Below are 25,161 nucleotides of genomic sequence, written 5' to 3' on the forward strand. Positions count from 1 at the left end.
TGTAAGTAAAAAATTATTTTTTTATTCAAACCGGAAGTGACATAGTTGGTTCAACGCGCTCACTGGGCTCTATAGTAGGCATACAGATTTGGCATACTTTTACTGCTGTATTGGGTTCACGCGTCGTCCTTTGGTCAAAAATCTGATCAAATGGACTGTTTATTAGGATATTATAAACACGAATTTATATTTTTTAACGTTTAGTACACAAATTTGCCGTCGCGTAAATTCACCCATACTAAACAGCACGCTGTGCCTCAATTTACGCCACATGGCTAATTGTTTACATCCCGTGGTTTGATTGACAGCTTGCAAGTGAAATGTATTTCGCCTGCTTCGATGTTTTTGTGCGTGCTGACAGCGCTTTTCAACATGAACAGATCAAAATTATGGGCACGTGAGACATATAATATATAGTGCATTTTGGCACATAATGTCGACGTAAACGGCTTTTCCTTTTTTCTTCCATTTCCTCTTGAGAATGGCTGGGCTCGAATGTTTATACGGCATTACTGTAGACCCATAGAAGAGATATTTTATATTCCAATACGTTGGTGTCTGACGTTGACATATTTTGGAAATTTATATATATATTTGAATATGTATATGTGCCACAAGTCCGTTGAAATAAAAAAAAAACACTGTCAGCAGTCTCACCACCCACAAAAACATTCAAGCAGACGAAACATCTCTCACTTGCAAGCTGTCAATTAAACCACGTGATGTAAACAATTGGCCATGTGGCGTGAATTGAGTCACAGCGTACTGTTCAGTATGAGTGAACTTACGCGACGGCTTTGTGTACTAAAAAAACATAAATTCGTGTTTATAATATCCTAATAAACAACCCATTTGATCACATTTTTGGCCAAAAGGACGAGGCGTGAACACAAAGCAGTAAACTTGTGCCAAATTTGTATGCTTACTATAGAGTCCAGTGAGCGTGTTGAAGCAACTATGTCACTTCCGGTTTAACAAAAATTAATTTCTGGCTTACAAAAACTTTTTTGCTTGTGTTACAGAAGGGATTTTTTATCAATATATATTTAAGATTTATGGAAACCTTGTTGAAATCGTTGGTCTTCCCCTTTAATGGCGTTAGTTCATCTTCATTAGCCACGCCAGTGCAATAAGGACGTAGGACATTAAACACTGTTTCATTTCATTTCGTTACATATATCGAAGAATCACAAATACATTAAATAAACGTGAGTGAATCTTATATTCAGTTACCATGACAACAATTACACACAATGTTTAAATTTACGCTTCAAGAAAATTTGTTATTAAAAAGAGAAGATTCTTTTATTGCATTCAGGTTTTATATGAAAAATCCCCCCAAAAAATCGAAATTTCTCGCTTTCAGGTTTTATATAAAAAAGATTTCGATATTTCTAGCTAACTAAAAAAATTGGTTAAAACACATTTTACAAATAACAGTGAGTTCTTATATTGCACACAGATCCATTAAAGTTAATGCTCAAGGCGCATGTATATATATATATATATATTATAGATGTTAATAAACATCATCTGTAAAAGATTTTTTGAAACTCTTTTAACAGAGGGCAAATGTTTTTTTTATCCTTATTGTACCGTTAATAAACTTTATTCAAATACAATCTGTCATAGTTGGTTGAAAACAGTCTCAACTCCCTGTCAATAGGCCCCCTGCGCCCACCCTTTTAGGCCCCAATACAACTCTATTTCAATATATAGGAATCAATCGACTCGCGTAGGAGAGGTAAATATTTAAAACGATCCTAACCTATGTATTTTGTAACTAAACCTATGAAGTGGCCTAAACCAGCATCACCTGACAACATATATCAAAGAGTTAGGCAGTACGCTACAATATCTAATCCCTCTCTTTCCTCACCCCACCTCCCCTCACCCCACCTCCCCTGACCCCTTTCAACAAAACTGCGTCAGGGCCCCACATATTTCATATAAATGTAATCGAAAGCCTTCAGGTGGTCAATAAAATAACATGGAATGCGGTTCGATGTTTTTGTACCATCATGGCTAATGACGACGCGCATACGACATGTAGAGTGCTAGGGAAGATTAGGGAGAGAGAGAGAGAAATGGGGTTTAACGTCCACTCGACACAAACTAGGTCATTTCGGGACTAACATAAGGTTTAATTTTATTTCAATAATTCGCTTGCGCATAGGGGTCATTAGCAGTGGGAGGAAACCGGGGGACCCGGAGAAAACCCACGAGGTTGGACAGGCGCCCCTACTCCTTGTCACGTACAACCGGGGATTCGAAACCACGCCAGTCGACTCAATGACAGAGCAACTCCAGCCTACTAATTACAGCACGCATAGGACATCTAGAGTGCTATGAGGGGTCGGACCTCTCGCCTATCACTGACAACACGCATAGGACACGTAGAGTGCTATGGGGGGCGGGGGGGGGGGCAACTCCCGTCTACCAAGAACGACACGCATAGGACATCTAGAGTGCTATGAGGGGTCGGACCTCCCGCCTATCACTGACAACACGCATAGGACATGTAGAGTGCTATGGGGGGCGGGGGGGGGGCAACTCCCGTCAACCAAGAACGACACGCATAGGACATGCAGAGTGCTTTTGTGAGGGGAGGCAACTCCCGCCTTCCTTTCTTTCAATTCCAATTGCTAAGGGTTCCTTTAGGTGTTCACCAATCTGTGCACGGGGCTTCGTTTTTTTTTCTGAAAAACGACGAGACGCTGCCTCACTGACAAAGAGAAGCCAGGCTCGAACATTCCGGGGAACTTTCTCGGCGAACACTAGGATCGGACTCAGAACATCCTGGCTTGAGAGTCCGTGTCTTACTGACACAACATGCTGTGAAGGTCGAAGGGTGATTGACATGGTGTGTGGACTAATCGTGGTAAGGTTGCTAAGATAAAACAAATATAGCTTTTTGGGTGGTGGTGGTGGTGGTTTTGGAATACCTGCTTACACAATAGTGTTACTAATATATCATGGGTAAGGATGAGGGTTCATTTCTTGGGTAATGCTAATTAGTGTTTAACGTATGCTTACACAATAGTAATATCGCATGGGTAAGGTTTAGGCTTCATTTCTTGGGTGGTGCTAATTGATGTTTAATGTATGCTTATACAATAGCGGAAATGACTGGGTAAGGGTTAGGGTTCATTTCTTGGGTGGTGCTAATTGATGTTTAATGCATGCTTATACAATAGCGGAAATGACTGGGTAAGTGTTAGGGTTCATTTCTTGGGTAAATGCTGATTGGTATTTAAGGGTGAGGGTTCATTTCTTAGGTAATACTAATTAGTGTTTTACGTCTGCTTGCACAATAATGATATCGCATAGCCATAGGTTAGGGGTAGGGTACATATCTTGGGCTTCATGATTTCTGTTTATCAAAACTACATACTGTTTCTCTGAGTGGAAATAAATATATAGAATACTGCTATGTTTATAGAAGTCAGGGGTATGTGTTAACCTATAGAATACTGATAGAATACTGCTATGTATACAGAAGTCAGGGGTATTTGTTAACATATAGAATACTGCTATGTATACAGACGTCAGGGGTATTTGTTAATATATAGAATAGGCCTACTGTTATGTGTACAGAAGTCAGGGGTATTTGTTAACATATAGAATACTGCTATGTATACAGACGTCAGGGGTATTTGTTAAGAATTCGGTTATGTATATAATATATATAAGTAAGGGGTATTTGTTAACATATAGAATGCTGCTATGTATATAGAAGTCAGGGGTATTTGTTAACATATAGAATACTGCTATGTATATAGAAGTCAGGGGTATTTGTTAACATATACAATACTGTTATGTATATAGAAGTCAGGGGTATTTGTTAATACTGTTATGTATATGTATACAGACGTTAGGGGTATTTGTTAATAAAACACTTCTGGGTCAACACTTTATTATTGAAAAGATAATTTCTTGATGAACAAAATGTTTTTTAATAATGGACTATTTAAACTTGATTATTATTACTGAAGGAATCAAATTTCTCACGTAAATTAAATCCATTGTCTGCTTTTTGGAATTTAGGCACAGAACAATATTGTCTGAGGAAAGTTTCGCGGAATTTAGTACTCATAGAACAGTAAAGTACAAAATTGACGGCATTGTTAACCAGGGCAACAATATCCATAATATCACCTAGGGGTAAATATACCGTATCAAAGAAATTCTTTTTACAAGCACTTAACACAATTAAAACACCTTGCGGTAGTTCCGTAACAATAAACAACACGATCACTGATATGAGCATCTTTGTTGTCCGAGAGTGTTCCCGTAGCTTAATGCCACTCGATCCGCTGAATTTGGCTATGATGCTTCTTCTCTTCCGTACTTGGACCTGCATTTGATACAGGAGCATACAGCCGAAGACGGTGATTAACAAACACGGAGTGAGTTTAGCCACAACAGCGTACATCCACACATTAATGAGGACCAGGGGTCCCGTGTCGTTTTTGCCTAATCTTAAGCTCTCCAGGACGTATAGCGTTGAATTGGTTTCGTTGTTGGATATCTGAACGGGTTTGAGTTCATTTGTTAAATAATTGGGAACCATGACGACCACTGAGGCAAAGTAAACTAGCAACACCAGATACTTGGACTGCTTTATCCGAGCTATCCGTATAGATCTGGCACGAGTCGGAGAACGAATGTGCAAGAATCTGATGATGGATAGCGATACACAGAGCCATATAGAAATAGTATGAGTTACCGTTGTCAAGTTGATATGGAACAACAGAAAGGTCATCCAATAAATGCTGTTCTTCTCTGGAGTACTGACATCCGTCGGATAAACACAATAAAAATGAATGGCAAAAGGCACATACGATAGCATGGTGGTAATATCTGAGATTGCTAATCCAGTTAAGATGTGATTTACTGGAGTATGCATGTGTTTACGAGTCAGTACCGTTACGTTGAATATATTTAACAATATCCCGGACATACAGACGCACAGACTGGCGTAACCATGGAAAGCTGAATACCAGGAGGAGAAGTTTTCAAGGCCCGGGTTGACCTGTGGCCTATCCACCATCTTGATATCAGCGGATGGACCGCATCTTACACTATTCTCCAGGTACCTGAAACACACAAATATTCCACCATTAAATCAGCATTTATTTTGTAATCGTTAGAGATCTAAAACTACTTACCACGTCTTCATGAGTACAGTCTAGTCGTTCGGATGGAACAAAAAACTGAGGTCCCGTGTACACATCGGCTTGCATGTTATGGAATTCGTAGGAAATTCAACATCTCTAATCCTACTTACCCCGTCTTCAGTAGTACAGTCTAGTCGTTCGGATGGAACAAAAAACTGGGGTCCCATGTACACATCGGCGTGCATGTTATGGAATTCGAAATGATAGTAGGGCGTAGTGCCACTGTCCGGGCAAAATTCCCTCGTAAGAATTCAACATCTCTAATCCTACCTACCCCGTCTTCATTAGTACAGTCTAGTCTCTAGTCATTCAGATAGAACAAAAATCTGATGTCCCGTGTACTCATCGGCGTGCATGTTAAAGAACCACTGACAATTGGAAGTCGCAATGAGATAAGACTGTACTGCCACTGTCCGGGCAAAATTCCCCCGTATAGAACATTCAACGCCATCTCTTCTCTAATCGTACTTACCTCGTTATTAGAAAAGTAAAACGTTCAACATCATTTAATATTGTAATACTATTGTAAGACCATATTGTATCTTTAGCTAACTATTTGGTTCACACTTTCTATAGAGTCAATGTACTAAAGAAAGTGAATGATATATTTTTATATAAAAAAAAACAGTGATATTTTAGTAAAATCCTTACCATTGACAAAATATCCATCACATTTTACCTTGTTTATGACGTGTGTTTGGTAGACCAAATAAGGTAAAATTCTCCCCTCGGTCTTTGGGGAATGGGGTTGTTTATTCCAGATTTGGGAATGAAATTAACGTCACGGTCAGTCTATGACATACAAAAATTAGAGTGTTATAAAAGAGGATGTTGAGCGAAATTGAACCGAGCTTACCCAGCAGCCATTATCTATGCTTTATTGAGAAGGAGGACCTTCAAAGCTGAACAGTTTAATAATAAAGTTGTAGCAACAACTAACCTGTAGTTTTATTTACGATCACGAAGAAACCACAACAAGGAAGTCCGATAATTACAACAATCTCTAATCCTACTTATAAAGTGTTTATCACTCCATTTAATATAGGTCTTCCACAAAACAAAGGATTGATTAATATGCTCGTTATGATATAACACATAACACTATTTCGGTTCCTAAACATGAATTATCTCTTTTAAGTTGCCTGACTTCATTAGTTCAGTCGGCGAGGAAAAGTAGACATGTTATAACCACATTTCATTTCATTTCATTTCTATTAGGTTGCTAGAAGTTGGTCTTCAGTAATGACACTTTAACAGACAGTAACTACTTCGTGTTAAATAACAGGTATTAGCCTGAAAACGTTGAGAGAATACTCTTAGAAACGTCGCCTAAATAAACCAGTAGCTGTTTTCAAGCTTGAAAACGTTGAGAGAATACTCTTCGAAACGTCGCCTAATAAATCAGTAGCTGTTTTCAAGCTTGAAAACGTTGAGAGAATACTCTTAGAAACGTCGCCTAAATAAATCAGTAGCTGTTTTCAAGCTTGAAAACGTTGAGAGAATACTCTTCGAAACGTCGCCTAATAAATCAGTAACTGTTTTCAAGAAGAATGTTTATAGTTTATTTATCTGCCCAGTTACTAAATGCCACTTAAAGAATACTTCATGTTAGTACCGATGACCCGAAAGATTAACAGGTGATATAGGTAATATAAAGTAATTAGTAGGTAGATAAAAGATATGTTATCATCGATAACTATATATAAAGAGAAAATTAAAATATGGTTTAACTGTTCTGCCCCGAACTGGGTTAATGAAGACGGGCATACGTCATACAGTATGTTATGAGGGAAATTTTTCCCGGACAGTGGCACTACTACGGCCTACTCTCAAATCGAATTCTAACTGTCAATGGGTCTTTTACGTGCACGCCAATGTGTACACGGGACCTCGGTTTTTCGTCCCATCCGAATGACGAGAGAGCTGTCCTTGTCAGACCCTCCATACTTCATCACTGACAAGGGAGAACCACGCCGGAAATTCAGGATGCATTTTCTCGACCAATGCAGGGATCGAACACGCGACCTCCAGGATAGCGAGCCAGTGTCTTACCCCTTCGCGACAGATAGATAGATTATAATGTGTACTAAATGAATAAGTACATAACGGTCTCCGGTCAGACATAGTCACCAAAAGACAAACCTGTCTCAATTCACTTCAAAAACCCAAATCATGACATTTTTGATCTCACTGTCACGACAATAGAAAAGAATAAGAATGCCTTAGAAACTCCAGAAGAAATTAAAACGTTTAATCTCTGGATTGACAAATTGGAAACAACAGTCCCCTAGGTTTGAATATTTCTACTGCTAGCGCAAAAAGCCCCTATTGTAGTACCATAATAGCGCAACAGCAGCAATCATCAGAAAAATCTATACCGATCTCCAAGAAAAATTACCCGAAAATCGTCACGCAGAAACTTATATTTGCATATTCTAAAAATTAAAATCTGAACGACTAATTAAGACCAGTCCCAGTCCACACCCTAACCCAAAGCAAACAATATATCAAACCCTAGCCCTAAACCGGGGACAGTGAAACAAATTCATTTTTAGAAAATCAAATCTTTGGTAGGAAACGCACTAATGTGGCTTTCACCCGAGAGCCTCAACTTTATTTTTTTTCTTCAGAAACAAAAATACCAGAATACCACAAGTACCACCAACACCAAAAACAGCGAAACAAAACTATGTATATAAATCTAATGTATTGTATGTATTTTTATAAAATCAGGAAATATCACGAACTGAATTTTCATCAGCCTAGGTCAGTGCTTATATGGAGACCTAAGCTTAAACCTAACCCTTGACCTAGCCAAAATGCTTACCCTAACATCGACCTACAATCTCGCAAACAATGACGTGTCCGAACCTTATTTATATCTCAGCGACCTTGACGAAAATTGAGCTGGCCTTAGCAAATAGATTTAGCCTATAATAGGTTAATCACGTGTACAAAGATTCCTCAAGATACATAAAACGGTCTATGCGACATGTTCCGGAAGCCATTATGCATACTTTAAGCAAAAAGTAAAACCTTGAACAACTACACTAAGTCGATGCTTGGGAGGTTTATGGGATGTTGTGAGGATGTGGATGACCGAATGGTTAGCGCGTGCGCGATGCATCATGAGGTCTGTCATTGAGTCAATTGGCACGGTTTCAATTCCCCGTTTGTACGTGACAAGGAGTAGCCTGTCCTACCTCGTGGGTTTTCTCCGGGTCCTCCGATTTCCTCTCATTGCTAAAAATCAATACGCGCTATTATTGAAATAAAATTGAACCATATGCTTGTCCAGATATGACCTAGTTTGTGTCGAGTGGACGTTAAACCCCATTTTTCTTCTCTCTCTCTCTCTCTCTCTCTCTCTCTCTCTCTCTCTGAAAGGTTTAGGTGATGATCACCGACAATAAATTAAGGACGAAAGCTCGGACGAAGTTCATTTCAATATCCGTCTCTTAACTTAAGTTGAAGTTTCCACAGAGTTCCATAAAGATATCTTGAACGATTTATGGGGTGTACTCCGGAAACAAAATAAGAACGGAAGTGAGAACGGGCGGTGTGTATCTCGATGTTCCTTCCTTGCTCGTTTGTCGCCGGTTAAGAATTAGTCTTTATATGACACAGAGCAATAATGTTTCTTGTACCGGAAGTATAGCTGTGACATGCTGTGATCTGGTGACACATAGTATTTGGACACCGGACACGATTAATTCCTACGCCGGTTACTCACGAATCTAGTGCAAATGTAATTAATAGTCTTTCTGGCCTTTCACTTTCCCCCTTTTCCATAGCGATTTGGGTTGAATTTTTGGTGTAGAATCGACGAAAATGGTTTGAATATACATTTTATGCCAGGTTTTCGTTAATATTCATAATTTTGAGGCGGAAGGATAAGAGCGTTTATAGATTAGTTACGTTGAAGTGTATGGCACACAGTGGCATGTTTACTTGTACCCTACTTGAGTTTATCGACAGATTTCCATGGTGATGGTGAACCTCATACATGCTTTTGAGTAAGAGGTTGCCACATGTTGCTCCATCTCTGGTAGAAAGTGTTCAACCCCACGAAAATCTGGGACGTGAGGACGGATGACGTTCATTTCAATGTCTATCTTTTAACATGAGTTAAGTTGAAGTTTGAGTCGGTCAAACAGACGAGACTTAACATTATAAAGTCAATGGGGAAATTAATGATGTACTATGTCAGATTAATGACACGTAAAAGCTGGAACTATGATAATAGCAGAGTGTCGCGATGACCCACCGAGTAAAGCGCTGGCTCGCTGCGTTTTCCCTGTGTTGACTGAGAAATGCCCCCGTTTTAGTGGTGCAGGATGGAGTATTTGTCCAGGAACAGTGTTTGGTCGTTCGAATAAACCGAAGTCCCGAGTACCTGTTGACGTGGACGTAAAATAATCCTTAACAGTGTGATACAATGCGGTGAGTCCGGCAAGAGAGAGGGTCTAGTCTTTAGGATAGGACGAGAAACCAAATCCCGTGTACAATTTGACGTGCACATAAAAGAATCCTTAACATTTGTAATTTGAAATACGAGTAGGCTACAGTGGTGCGAAGTGCTGATTCCGGCAAGAAACAGGATCTAGTCCTTCGGGTGGGACGAAAAACGAAGGTCCCGTGTTCAGGTGAGATTCGATTGCTGTCCGGACAAAATGTCCTTCATAGGACACTGTATGGCGTATGCTAGTCTCCATTATCCCAGTTGATGCTGAGAACCAGGACGTTAAACCCCATTTCATTTATAATTTCACATCATGTTATGGTACTTATCGATAAACTATGGAGAGCGAGAGATAGAGAGAGAGAGAGAGGGGGGGGGTTAAACGTCCACTCGACACAAACTAGCTCATTTAGGACCAACATATCGTCGCGTTTCTGGCGAAGCGACGAATCTGATATAGTTAAGTATTGAGAATTATGCGTTTGAAATTTGCGTTCTGTTGTTATCTCTGTAGTCATCAAATAATAACGTTTATGTAAATGGCGTTCCGTGTCCATATGTATATGTATGAAATATTAAATCATAAATAAATGTTAATATTTGATGGCTACAGAGATAACAACAGAACGCATAATTCTCAATACTTAGATATTTCGGTTCGCCAGAAAAGCGACGATATTGTTTAATTTTATTTCAATAATTCGCTTACGCGTAGGGGTCTTTGGCAATTTGAGGACCCCCCCCCCCCATTAACTATATAGATAATACTGTTGCTATAGCGTATTTGGCGAAATTCCAACATAATTATGACCTTCTCTGCAGTGTGTCCTTTTCTCGTCATAAAATATTAAAGTTCAATGAGTGTATTGACATTGATTGTATGTGAAATAAGAAGACTCGATTATGACAATTTGCCCTCGTGTACTTGCAAACCCAAGTCAATGTTTCCATGGAAACACAAACAAATATTAAATACGGGAGCATGCTTATTCACAATATATACATTTACTGAAAAAAACAATATTTTGTTCAGATTTATCTGTTGTTCTTAGTGTTTAACGGGCGATTCATTTTCATTATCTGCATACGCGCAGGGGTATTTCCCGGGGTACCCATCCACGCGGTTAGGAAGAACCCTCCCACCCCCCCATCCCCAAACCACATACGCTCACACCAGGGATCGAAACCACAACCGCAAGCCAGAGGTGACCAGCCAGCTAGAGATCGAAGCGCGACACTCTAGACCACTGGCCACTCCCCGCCCCTCCCCACACACCACCCCCAAGAGACTGGGGAACAAGACAGTATAGGCTATATTGCTGTTCATGAGATGTATTCCGGAAACAAAACCGGAATGCAAGGACGAACGGAATCTAATTCAGTATCATCCGTCAACTTCGCCGGTTAGTTCATCATTGTTACATCACTTGCTGTATATCCTTTGTTTAAAGTAGCCTTAAAAACATGTGTGAAGTTAAAATATACTACATTATTGTCATGTATAAAATTATTACCATACAAACATCCACAGCGGTTGAAAAAATCGAATTCTTAAATTAGTTGTATAACGTTTGTTAGGGAGAAAAACTATGGGCGGAAAATTGCAAATACCGGGGCTTAACGTAGATAAGTCTCTAACTCAATATCATCCACAGTCTTCTACATTGAAAACACGAATTATTTGTCAATTTAAATCAAGATTGATGTTGTGGTCTTACCTGGAAAAAATGGGCTTCTGATATCCAATATTTAAGACAAAATAAACATTTTACCAGAGTACGTTTCAGCACCATTTGTAACAAGGGACTCGAAGGACAAGGCTAGACATATTCCACAATTAGTCATGTCAAACGGTAACGTCATGTTCTTATTTGGGGAGTAGCTTAATAAATAATACCGGTGTAGACTGGAATAACCAGACGCTAGAGATTGCCATTCGATTGAGACTTCTCGGGTATTTCGCCGAACATAACTGATTAGAAATTACAGTAAAAACGGAAACGATGGAATGTAAATCAGTTTATATACATTCATATTACATCTTTAGGTGTCAAATATTAGCGATTTATCTCCTTTATGTTGTTAATATACATATCCAACACTTAGTTTAATAAAAGGATGACTGAATTAATACATCAAATTATTCCGACCTACATGGAATCACTTTAACAGATTATTGACTTTGGGTGATGGATTCACAGGAAACCCATCTGGTATACTCGCAAGCGCAATGAGATCATTACATATCATATGTTAGTCCCGAAATTACTGTGTTTAGTGAACGCTAAACATATGTTCCCTTAAAATATATTATGTAAGATTTAGATAAAGAGCTGACAGTTCTAGCTATAATAGTTCAAAAATAGATAATGAAAAAATGAATTACTTTATTCTAAGCGAAGTTAAGAGTGTTTGAATATGTAGCGTAGATTGTTTATTATCGTAGCAGCGGTACTGGAAAAACGGGACTAAGTCTCGATTATTTATTTTATCGCTCAATTTTTAAATCTTACGGGCGTTCTAATCCATTTTAATCTCTGCCATCCGATGGTCGAGAGAGTTGAGTATGGGCTTGTCGTGTGAATAAATGTCTAAATGAAATGTACCCGGGTTTAACCTTCTACTGTTCTGCTCAGTAAATGTCTAAATAATCATTCATATAACATTTAAAATCTCTACCATCCGATGGTCCAGAGAGTTGATTTTTGTCTTGTCATGTTAATAAATGTCTAAATAATAATTTATATAAAATCTGAAGGCAAAATAAAGAACTGCTAGACCTAAGTCTTACATAATGCATCTGTAAGATTAATGGAAACATTGATTGAACCTACAGGTGTATCACCAGAAGTTACAGGGTGGGGGTAGCCTAATGTTGCGCTTTAGATCACAAGACCTGTAAATGAATCAAGTGGCATGGTTTCGTTCCCAGACTTGTACATGACACGGAGTAGCGTCCTCCGGGTTCACCCCACCGCTAAAAAAAAACTCTAATCACAAGCGAATTATTGAAATAAAATAAAACCATTATGTTAGTCCCAAAATAAACTAGTGTATGTCGAGTGTCTGATGAATGAAATGAAATGAACTTGGGTTTAACGTCCTTAATACGTCATGCAGTATGCTATTAGAGATTTTTCCCGGAAAGCTACACTACGGCCTACAACTATATCGAATTCCAACTGTCAAGGGTTCATTAACGTGCACACCAATACGTACATGGAACATCTATCCTGTACAACTGACAAGGAAGACAAACGCCGGAAAATTCCGATGAACTTTGTCAACACCGAGATCGAAAACCGGACCTCCGGGTTAGCTGAAATGAAATGAAATGGGGTTTAACATCCTACCGTTCTGCTCCAAACTGGGCTAATGAAGACGGTACTCCGGGTTAGCGAGCTAACGTCGTACTCATTGAGTCATTACACTTCCCAAATAAATACGAGAATTCAACTTACCGTGTAGTTACAGAGATATCCATTGATGGCAATCTGAATACCAATACATATAGAACATCTCTTTACTAACTATATATATACCTAAATATCCTGACATTTTATTTTTTAAGTTTAGATTAGTCTCAAACAAAAACTTTAAAACAGTGACAACAATAATGACACCAGTCTTTCATTTCCGGTAGCTGATATTAGCGGACTATTTTTATTCATAGAGTCTGCAGGCACCGGAAGCCAAAACACGCAGTCAGAATGCTGATTACTCAAATCTGATTTTTCAATGATTGGTTAATCTATTATTTGTGTTGCCACTAGCTAACGTGGCAAATAGGTTAAAAGCATATTGTTCTATTAGAAGCGAGAGAGAGAGGGAGAGAGAGAGATAGGGAGAGGGAGAGGGAGAGAGAGGGGGAGGCAGTTTAAGCTCCACTCGACACAAACTAGTTAATTTCGGGACTAACATATGGTTCAATTTTATTTCAATAATTCGCTTGCGCGTAGGGGTCTTTAGCAGTGGGAGGAAAGCGGTGGACCCCGAAAAAACCCACGGAGTTGCAGGCGACCCTACTCTTGTCACGTACAACCGGGGAATCGAAACCACGCCAGTTGATTCAATGACAGGCCTTATGATGCAACGCGCATGCGCTAACCAGTTGACCCCCCCCCCCCCGATCCGACCGTTAGTATAAGAGTTAAAATATTTTTGCTATTTTTTATCTAGTGACGTCATTATTATCGACTAAGTTCTTTTTGTGTTATCTTCTCGTATTTTATAAAAACAAATTTAAAATCAATATGCTGACATTTTTTTCTCTTTTAAGTTCATAGGATTCATTTGATTAGTTTGCCTTGGAAGAACATAACCATTTTGACTGATCTGTTTTCACTCGAGGGTGGAAAAAACAACCGCCATTGTTAAAAAAAAGAGGGTAATACAAAGACAATTTAATTTAGACAAATGAAATTGGGTTTAATTTACTTTTGTCCTTCACCGACTGGCCTCATGAAGACGGGCGTACGCCATATAACGTGCTATCAAGGGCGTAATTCTACCCTGACAGCGGCACTACGGTCTACTCTTATTTCGAATACCAACTGTCAAGGGTTCTTTAAAGAGCACTACAATGTGTTTACGAGATAATGTAACAAGATAATGTTGAATACTTCAGTAAAATTAATTCACTGTAGCCTCAATTGTCATTGCTGCCGTTGTTACGATAATAAACAAAGTCTCGATTATCCATTTTTACGGTTACTCATCAACCCCCGTTGAACCGTAAATAGCATTTAAATCTGTAGAAAATCTAGACTACACGATGGCGTCGAGAGTTGATTATGGTCTTGGTAAGTTAATAAATGTCGAATTAATAATTTATATAACTTTTCAGGCATAAAGAAAGACCTACAATAAGAAATATTAGCTCTTCCGTATTTAAATAAAAGCTACATTGATGTTTTTACTGAAAGAGAAAAACAAAACCATCGTCTGGTAAAACCAGTAAAGGTTGTATAGTCAAGACACTATTCCCTAGACAGCGAATCTTATTGAATTTTCCTGTTACTTAACAACCCACTTGTAAGTAAATTATCGTCAATTTATGTCGTATGCCCACTTATAAGACACTCATTTTATTTGAATAATGTTTCCCCCTGTTAGCCGGATCGATTAACTAAGTAAATAATACAAGATGACCCTGGTCAAACGCTGACCAGCAAAACTTCTCAGCTCTCAGCGCAATCGACAGATATCAGTAGTCTCCAAATACATAGCCAGCTGGCGTTCGCCATTTGCTACTGTAGATGATAACGCACGATTTAATAAAATATTATTTACTAGCAGTTGACCAGGAGTAGCACGGTTATAGCCATGAACCGGAAGTATAACTCTGAACCCGGAAGTGGTACGCCATCGTTGCCAGGCCTATGGACACTGATCACCAAATATTTCTACGCCAAAGCTATTTTTAGTCTTCCTCTCCCTATTCCTTTTTCCCCCTTTTGCATGGTTATTTTTTTTTTACTTTCTGGTGTAAAATCGAAGAAAAGGGTATGAAAATACATTTTCTGCCAGGTTTTTGTGAATATTCATAATTTTGATGCGGAAGGATACAAGAGTTGGGAGGTTGGTTAGGTTGAAATGTAGGGCCTGAAATTGCATGTTTACTTGTCTCTACTTCCAGCTTGTGTACCTCAAGTTTTTCATGAAGAACCTCATACGTGCTTTTGGGCAAGTGGTTGCCACATGTTGCTCCATCTGTGGTAGAAAGCGTTCTACCTAACGAACATTTGGGAAAAAGTTAGAGCCGGTCTAAGATACGAGAATTAATATTGGAGTCAATGGGGAAATCTTTAGTGATCTGTGGCCCTATGTTACTTCCCGGTCCGAGCTACCCCTTTACACCAAATTTCAGCCCCGGGACAGCCCTAGTTTAGCCACCAACCCTGAACAGACTGACAAACAAACGACAGTCACAAATACAAGTATATAGACGTAGGCCTTGTTTTCGGTCAAACCATTGAGTTTACTATTACACAGAAATATAATGAATTGGGTTTGACGTCCTAGTTCCCTGACGCTACCGGGCTAATGAAGATACACATAGGTCATGCAGTGTGCTATGGGGAAAACTGTGCACCTTGTATCATGCCCTGACGCTGGCGCGCTACCCTGGAGGTCGCGTGTTCGATCGCTGCATTGTCCGAGGAAGTTGATCGGGATTTTACGACGTGGTTTCCCTTTGTCAGTGGTGCAGGGCCGAGGGCCTGACAAGGACAGCTGTCTATTCTTTCGAATAGGACGAAAAACCGAGGTCCCGTGAACGACTAGACAGCTGTCCTTGTCAGGCCCTCCGTCCTGCATCACTGACAAGGGAGAACCACACTGGAAAATCTGAATGAACTTTATCGGCCAATGCAGGGATCGAACATCCCACCTCCACTTAGCCACCAATGACAAGGCGTGGGAAACGTTCTCAGACAACACGGGGATTGAACCCTGGACCCAGCCAACCAGCAATTTACTCACTCACCAACCTTGCTCACAATAACTTACATATTTAACGGCCTCTTACGAGAAAATTGTTATTCTGTTCGCGATATCTATTTTTTTATTGATCCATCTTTCCGGTTCTAATCCTCATAACTTCACCCAAAGCCAGGCTGGCACAAATTATCTAGTATTAATTCGTTTCGTTTTGTTCATAGTTCAAAATTTCGCGTTACTCGTCAGGTAGTATAGGCAATCGAAACTATAAACAATAGCCGAAACGAAATATAGATCTGTATTTTAATCAGACAAGAGTTCGTATATAATAATGGCGGGTCATATACTTTTGTCTGAGAATATAAAATTGATATCGAACTATCGAAAATAAGACAATTATCTAAAATGACGCACGTCTGAATACACTTTGAAGGCTTTGTTAAAGGGCCTATACCTCGATCTCAATATTGTCCATAATATTCGAAATTAAAACTATAATTCACTATTGGTCCATTCCAATCAATATTGATGTTGTGAAAATATTGGATCCTAATATCCAATATTTAAGACACGATGAACATTTTATAAAAAAAAGTATACGGGTCGTGTATTCTATGGTTTCGGATGCCATTTGTTATGAACAAAGAAACCCATATCATACAATACAACGCATTTCACCGAACATATTTAAATATACATTATGGGAGATTAGATAAAGAGCTGACAGTTCTCATTATAATAGTTAAAAACTAGATGATATAAAAGGAATTCCCTGAAAATTTCAGTCAAATTGATCCACTCTGAACTGACAATTTAGCGATTGAATTTTGGGCCTAGCCTCGATCATCATTACTAAAGTCGGTGCGATATAATACATAGTCTCGATTATCCATTTCTTGATTTAATTATGAATGAGCGCAGAGCAGCAGATCGGATCCTAATCCAGTATATATCGCGGGCTAGCGATGACATCGAGAGTTGATTATGGTCTGGATAAGTTAATTAATATCTAATTAATAATTTAGATAACATTTCAGACCCAAAGAAAGACCTGCAATACGTAGATTTAGTCCTTGCATAATGTATGTTTAATTAGAAATTGTATTTATAAATTGAATATAATCACTGTTTATACATTCATATTACATTAATATGTGATTGTAGACCCAATTTCGTCCATTTTAAGACTAAAACGAATAGGGCCACGTGCCTTTAAAATATATATATTTACCTCCCTGAAAACCGAAATGTCTGCACTTGATTTAAACAGTGAAATATTTATCAAGAACACTTGGTCAACTGTTTTTACTTAATAAGACACAAACATAACAAGAAAAAAAAACAACCAGTAGCCTATCTAGTAAATGGATCCCGAGGACAACCGTAAAGCGTCCACTGTCGTCAGGATGTATATATATATATCTAAAAACAACACCTTTCCCGCTTCTGATATTCACAAAGTGTTACTTATGTCTTTATAATTCCGCTACCGAAGCAATGGGGGGGGGGGGGCGAATGGTTAGCGTGAGCGCGTTGTATCATAAAGTCTGTCATTGAGTCAACTGGCGTGGTTTTGATTCCCCGGTTGTACGTGACAAGGAGTAGGGTCGCCTGTCCAACCTCGTGGGTTTTCTCCGGATCTTCCGGTTTCCTCCTACTGCTAAAGACCCCTACGCGCAAGCGAATTATTGAAATAAAATTGAACCATATGTTAGTCCCGAAATGACGTAGTTTGTGTCGAGTGGAAGTTAAACCCAATTTCTCTCTCTCACCAAAGCAATGTCATAATAATTATCTTATGGATAACATTCTAAACTGCAACGTTTCAACCAGGACACTATCCCCGTTATCCATCAATGACACAATCAAACATTTTATAGAAAGTTATATACACACGGGGAACAATAAACTAATTTTAAGACACAGTATATAATATATGATGGTGTTAAACCATTAGTCCTATGAATAGAAAACTAATAATTAATTAATACCCTTAAAGTTACAATTTCATATTTTCTAAGAAAGTCAAAACATAATTATTTCTATGTCATTTGCTCAATAGGTTGTCAACTCACTATTATACGATCATAGGTGTCAATCTCACACTTAAAACTCATTTACACCGGAAATAATAACACAATTACCTCCCAATTACCTCCCTTGTTTTCTATTCTCCACCATGGAGTAGTAATCTTCAAACGTTGGAATTTGAAGATGAAAATAATATTTTTGCCAATTTCTCAACTGGCAATAGTGAATTATAGGATTAATAGGATTATTCTTTAACAAGGTAGGACTGTTTATAGATACCATCTATTTTAAGGCTTTATTTTAATAAATTTTAAAAATAATATTTTTGCCAATTTCTCAACTGGCAATAGTGAATTATAGGATTAATAGGATTATTCTTTAACAAGGTAGGACTGTTTATAGATACCATCTATTTTAAGGCTTTATTTTAATAAATTTTAAAAATATAACTTAAAAATATGAAATTGCAACTTTAAAAGAGAAGGAAAATCTACAACTCCTATTAAAACAACAATCAATTAATAGAGAACAATTAATTATAATACGTATAAAGAATTAAAACAATCAATGAAACCATATTATAAATATCTAGAACTTGTAAAATTTATACAGAATTAAACCCATAAAACACAGAAAACCATAATATGACACAAATCGACAACTATTATGAAAGCCACGATTTTGATATGAAAGCCATGTTCCTTAGACGCAAAGATCGAATCGTACCTGCGCACAGTAGGACCTTAAACCACGTGTGATTTCATTTTGAATCTTACCATCACCGACAGTTGCATGGGTCACTCATTACGTTATCTACATTCCTCGTATAAGGCCAATATAATGGAATTTTTAGTTCTAGGTCTAGGTCCATAAAATATATATAAAATTGAATTTTTAGTTCTAAGGCTAGGTCCATAAAATATATAAAATTGAATTTTTAGTTCTAAGGCTAGGTCCATATAATATATAAAATTGAATTTTTAGTTCTAAGGCTAGGTCCATAAAATATATATAATTGAATTTTTAGTTCTAATGCTAGGTCCATAAAATATATATAAAATTGAAGTTTTAGTTCTAAAGCTAGGGTACATAAAATATATATAAAATTGAATTTTTAGTTCTAAGGCTAGGTCCATAAAATATATATAAAATTGAATTTTTAGTTCTAAAGCTAGGGTACATAAAATATATATAAAATTGAATTTTTAGTTCTAGGTCTAGGTCCATAAAATATATATAAAATTGAATTTTTAGTTCTAAGGCTAGGTCCATAAATATATATATAATTGAATTTTTAGTTCCAAGGCTAGGCTACATAAAATATATATAAAATTTAATTTTTAGTTCTAAAGCTAGGTCCATAAAATATATATAAAATTTAATTTTTAGTTCTAAGGCTAGGTCCATTAAATATATATATAATTGAATTTTTAGTTCTAAGGTTAGGTCCATTAAATATATATATAATTGAATTTTTAGTTCTAAGGTCTAGGTCCATAAAATATATATAAAATTGAATTTTTAGTTCTAGATCTATGTCTATAAAATATATTTAACTCATTCGATTCTTGTGTGCGATGTTTTGTTCAAATTTCAAAATTTAAATATATGGAACCAAAAGCTTATGAGAAAAGCAATCGGGTTAAAACGCAGATCCTATTTCGTTTCGTTTTTATAGTTCAAATTCCGTTTTACCTGTCTTAACTTCAGCCTGATTAAAAAGTAAATCCTATTTCGTTTCGTTTTTATATTTCACAATTTCGTTTTACCTGTCTTAACTACAGTAGGATCTGAAAGAGTTGTTATATAACCCGCGTTCTAGATGATGTGAGGGATTAACCAATGACAAGATCTATTACAGCGAGTTTTTGGGCGTGAGGTGCACGGAACTGTGGTTAAGACACTAGAAACATCAATGCTGATTGGTTAATCAAATGTCTGGCTTCATAGGGTTAAAAGCCGCTCGTATGGCCTCTGACGTGACCTTCTACTACAACCTATCAGATCTTCCATGTAGTGTAGATCTGTATTTTAATCAGATTATAAGGAGTAGGGTCGCCTGTCCAACCTCGTCGGTTTTCTCCGGGTCCTCCGGTTTCCACCCACTGCTAAAGACCCCTACGCGTAAGCGAATTATTGAAATAAGATTGAACCATATGTTAGTCCTAAAATGACCTTGTTTGTGTCAAGTGGACGTTAACCCAATTTACCCCTTTCTCGTTCATGGTGATCGGCCCCGAAAGATAACAGGCGACAGTCCATTTCCTTGTCTGCTAGTCTCGCAAGCACAAATAGCAAGTTTCCAAGGAAACATTTGCCTGCGATATTACCCTTAGTGGACGCGGAAGTTTAACCCCACAAACAATTCCTTGTCTACTTACCAGTTAGATGCTATCAGTCGATGAAGGATCTAAAATATTTACACTAGCAATATCCTATAACACGTTCCTTCCACGGCGAGATTAAAACCTTAGTTTTCTTGTACTGTTTGTTCTGGACGAAAAAATATTTGGCCAGAAAACTCGCAAGATACAACTCTTTATAATAAGATGTAAGCCCGTCTCATAATGCGAGGATGAGATCAACGAGCTTCATGTATCAAAGCTCAATGTCGATGTACAATACATATATCAAGCGCTTAAACCAATAAATCTATGAATGCGCTGAAGATAAATGCAATGTTTACTTACAATGGAAGAATCAATTAGAAAAGTATTGTTCACACAAATCCATTAACAATTTATGTATTTTCTACCTAGACAGGTTTTACTCCAACTTTTTGCTATAACGCATTTGTCAATATTTAATTGGGAAACATATTTCAGATCTGAAAGAAACGATCGTTCAGTCCTTATTAATAATTTACACATTTTCTTCAATTTCCTGGTTTTATTTATTAAAGCTCTGATTACTATTTTTTTTATTTTTCAGTTTTCTTAAAATCTTATTTAATGTAATAAATACACTTATAAATAAAATCTAAACCGGTTGTTAGTCACGCGTTCCTGGTAAGTTGAACGACACAGCGCACTCAAATGAACTGTCAAATGTCAAGGTTACTACCGATTGAATTGGGGTTTAACGTCCTACTTGTTTTTAACAAGGGGGGTTGGATGGCTGAATGGTTAGCGTGTGCGCGCTGTATCATAAAGTCTGTCATTGAGTCGACTGGCGTGGTTTCGAATCCCCAGTTGTACGTGATAAGGAGTAGGGTCGCCTGTCCAACTTCGTGGGTTTTCTCCGGGTCCTCCGGTTTCCTCCCACTGCTAAAGACCCCTATGCGCAAGCGAATTATTGAAATAAAATTAAACCATATGTTAGTCCCGAAATGACCTAGTTTGTGTCGAGTGGACGTTAAACCCAATTTCTCTCTCTCTCTCTCTGTTTTTAACAAACGGGATATTGATGACGGAAAATGAAATGAAATGGGGTTTAACGTCTTACTGTTTGCAGGGATCGAACACGGGACCAGGAGCTTAGCGAACAAACGTCCTACTCACTGTATACGTCTTCGGACTCCAACTGCCGAGAATTCCTTTAAGCTGGGTAGTTCTAAAAGTTAAGGCCCGCTGCAGATTTGATCAACACGAGATGTAAACAGGGCTAGCTCGACCCTATCCCTACTCGTCAACAATCACGTGTGCTAACCCTAGTTACATCTCGCGGCCTTTCGATATCTGCAGTGGGCCTTAACTTTTAGATGTTTAGATATACACGGTTATTTGGATTTTTGTCATGAATCACTCACGAGAACTTTCTCGGCCTGCACCGGTATCGACCTCGACAAGAGACTAGACAATCTCGAGAAGCATGCTCAGTCAACGCCAGGATCGACCCCAGGAAGAGACTGGATAATCTCGACAAGCATGCTCAGTCAACGCCCGGATCGACCCCAGGAAGAGACTGGATAATCTCGAGAAGCATGCTCAGTCAACGCCCGGATCGACCCCAGGAAGAGACTGGATAATCTCGAGAAGCATGCTCAGTCAACGCCGGGATCGACCCCAGGAAGAGTCTGGGTAATCCCAGGAAATGCCGCGATCAACCCCAGGAAGAGGACTGGATAATCTCGAGAAATCTTCTCCGGCTAGTGATTTCGCTACTTAATCACTGAGTCACCGTATCTCCGATAAATCTCCAATAAAACAAAGATCTAAGACATTTTTCTGTTATATTCCCTTTTTCTTCAAACATGAACAGCTCATGTATTTTTATATACGCATTAAATGACATTAATTAGTGTGATTAAATACTTAACACTTTCTAAAATACTGAAGAACAAAACACATCTTTTATCAAAACATTAATACCCTTATAAAACGTGAAAATAGATTCATTAGCACCACAGATTATTTGCTAATCAGAGACAATTATCGTGGTACCATTAACTGATATGTTTAGGTCATCACCCTGATCGACCCAACTAAGTATAGACATATATTTACAGTAAAAACAAAGGTGTACAAATTTCATACGTACATGATAGGTGTCAATTCAAGAAAACAGAAAATGAAAACAGTATATCAAAACAGCTGGGCTAACTTAGACTGAAAACAGCCGAACCGACACATAATAATATGAAAGCAACAGAAACAGTCAAAATTAACCCCAAATAGGCGCCAACGTCACAGTTAACTCCAAAAAATCTGTCATTGAGTCGACTGGCGTGGTTTCGAATCCCCGGTTGTACGTGGCAAGGAGTAGGGTCGCCTGTCCAGCCTCGTGGGTTTTCTCCGGGTCCTCCGGTTTCCTCCCACTGCTAAAGACTCCTACGCGCAAGCGAATTATTGAAATAAAATTAAACCATGTGTTAGTTCCGAAATGACCTAGTTTGTGTCGAGTGGACGTTAAACCCCATCTCTCTCTCTCTCTCTCTCTCTCTCTCTCTCTTAATCTTCAGAATCTTGTTGAATCCAAACTTGAAGATTATCTACCCTTGATATTTTAATTTTGTTTTCTTAAACATAAATTATGACGTCACATTAATAATGACGTCATTGTATTAATCATTATTAAACATACTTTATACAAGAGCTAAATCTGCCTATTGCAGGTCTTTCATTAGGCCTGAAATGTTATCTAAATTATTAATTAGACATTAATTAACTTATCCAGACCATAATCAACTCTCAATGGCATCGCTAGCCTGTTATATTTGCTGGATTAGGATCCGATCTGGTGCTCAACGCTCATTCATGCTTAAATAAAAAAATATTGGATAATCGAGACTGTTTTTTTTTTATCGTACCGACTTTAGTAATGATGATCGAGGCTAGGCCCAAAACTCAATCGCTAATTTCTCGGTTCACAGTGGATCTAACTGACTGAAATCTTCAGCAAACCCCCTTTACATTATCTAGTTTTTTAACTATTATAGTAAGAAATGCCAATTCTTTATCTAATCTCCCATAATGTATCTTTATAAAAGCATATTTTTCGTTCGGTTGATATATCATTAAAATATATCTATTTTGTTTTTGTTTTAAAAGTTACCTGTGCTACGTAATAACTTTTAACCAAAATAACTCTAAGACAACTAGGCCACCCCAACGTTCCCTATAGAAACACGTGTACAGTAAGTACTGTTAAATAGGGCGGAAAGGGTGGGCGGTCTATCTGCCATTCTTTATTAAAGATATCCTTTATATTTTAATTAATCATAATTTGTCATTCCGATTTATACTTTTAGTAACAAATCATGTATCTATGCTCTTAGTAATTGATCTGAAATTCACAACACGTGAATAGCGAACAATACGCGGCCAATAAATAGCCTTTGTTTGGTATATGTTGCGATGAAAGGCTATTGTTGAGTTGAAGTCATTGATATGTTACTACAGTTTGTTCAGGTAATAGAATAAAACACACACTAATGTAATTTTCATGGTACAGATTCCCCCGCTTATTCCTACTGAACCAAGAAAACAAATCATAATAAACAAGGGACATAACTAACATATACATTATCGATCGGTTATTACAAACGTATCAATATACTTTGTGAGGCCTATTTGTTTTATTGGCTGTGTGGGTTTTTTAAGTAACAAAACAACTGAAAACTAAACCTAGTCTTTGTCTGTCATATTGTCAATGACCTAGTTTCAATGTGTGGCTAGGAGAGAGAGAGAGACTAACATATGGTTCAATTCTACTTCAGTAATTCGCATGCTTGTAGCGTAGGGGTAGGGGTCTTTAGCAGTGGGAGGAAACCGGAGATATTGAGGGGGGGGGGGGTGAGGAGTAATGCCCACTAGACACAAACCTGGCAATTTGGTACAGAAATATGGCTTAGTTATATTTCAATTTGCGCGTTGGGGTTTTTAGCAGTTTTAGGAAACCGAAAGCCCAGGAGAAAATCCGCGACATGGGGCAGGCGATCCTACTCACGTACAATCTGGGAATCGAAAACAGACCCTGTGACAGGTGGCGTCATACATTTATACGTAACCGGGAGCTGGCAAAGATGCATCGTGTTTGTTCTCGGAGGCTTATTTTTGATAGCCTACCTATTTGAGAAATGTGATTTCATAACACTTCGTATGAGAAATGTAGCGATTCTTTTTATATGCAGTATGCTGTGTATGGCCATAAATTATGTGTGACGGTCGTTTGTTTGTTTGTCTGTTGCGGGTTGGCGGCTACACTGGGGCTGTCCCGGGGCTGCAATTTGGTGTATGGACACAGATCACCAAATATTTCTACGCTGAAAATTATTTTTAGTCTTTCTCTCCCTTTCCCGTTTTCCGCCTTTTGCATGGCGATTTGTGTTGACTGTTTGGTGTAGAATCGAAGAAAAGGGTTTGAAAATGCATTTTCTGCCAAGTTTTGGTGAATATTCATGATTTTGAGGCGGAAGGACACAAGAGATGAGAGGTTGGTTAGGTTGACATGTAGGGCAGAAAATTACATGCTTTTTTGTCTCTACTTCCAGCTTGTGTATCTTAAGTTTTTCATGGTGAACCTCATACATGCTTTTGGGCAAGAGTTTGCCACATGTTGCTCCTTCTGTGGCGGAAAGGGTTCTACCCAACGAAAATTTGGGAAAAA

At 38.1% G+C, this 25,161-nt stretch overlaps 1 protein-coding gene across 3 annotated transcripts in view; it reads right to left on the reverse strand.

Annotated features, from left to right (window-relative positions):
• Nucleotides 1-3,936: 3,936 nt before the first annotated feature.
• Nucleotides 3,937-25,161, reverse strand: part of LOC126827410 (G-protein coupled receptor dmsr-1) — a 106,577-nt gene continuing 85,352 nt past the window's right edge. For 2 of the 3 annotated variants that reach the window (XM_050556720.1, XM_050556719.2), the window contains exon 2: nucleotides 3,937-5,099. In XM_050556720.1, the coding sequence (XP_050412677.1) occupies nucleotides 3,971-5,099 (1,129 nt within the window). In that variant the 3' untranslated portion in view covers nucleotides 3,937-3,970. Of the gene's footprint in view, nucleotides 5,100-20,804; nucleotides 20,830-25,161 lie in introns of those variants that run through there. The other variant, XM_050556722.1, reaches the window with a different exon arrangement.

Source organism: Patella vulgata, chromosome 7, assembly GCF_932274485.2.
Source record: "Patella vulgata chromosome 7, xgPatVulg1.2, whole genome shotgun sequence".
Taxonomy (NCBI): Eukaryota; Metazoa; Mollusca; class Gastropoda; family Patellidae; genus Patella; species Patella vulgata.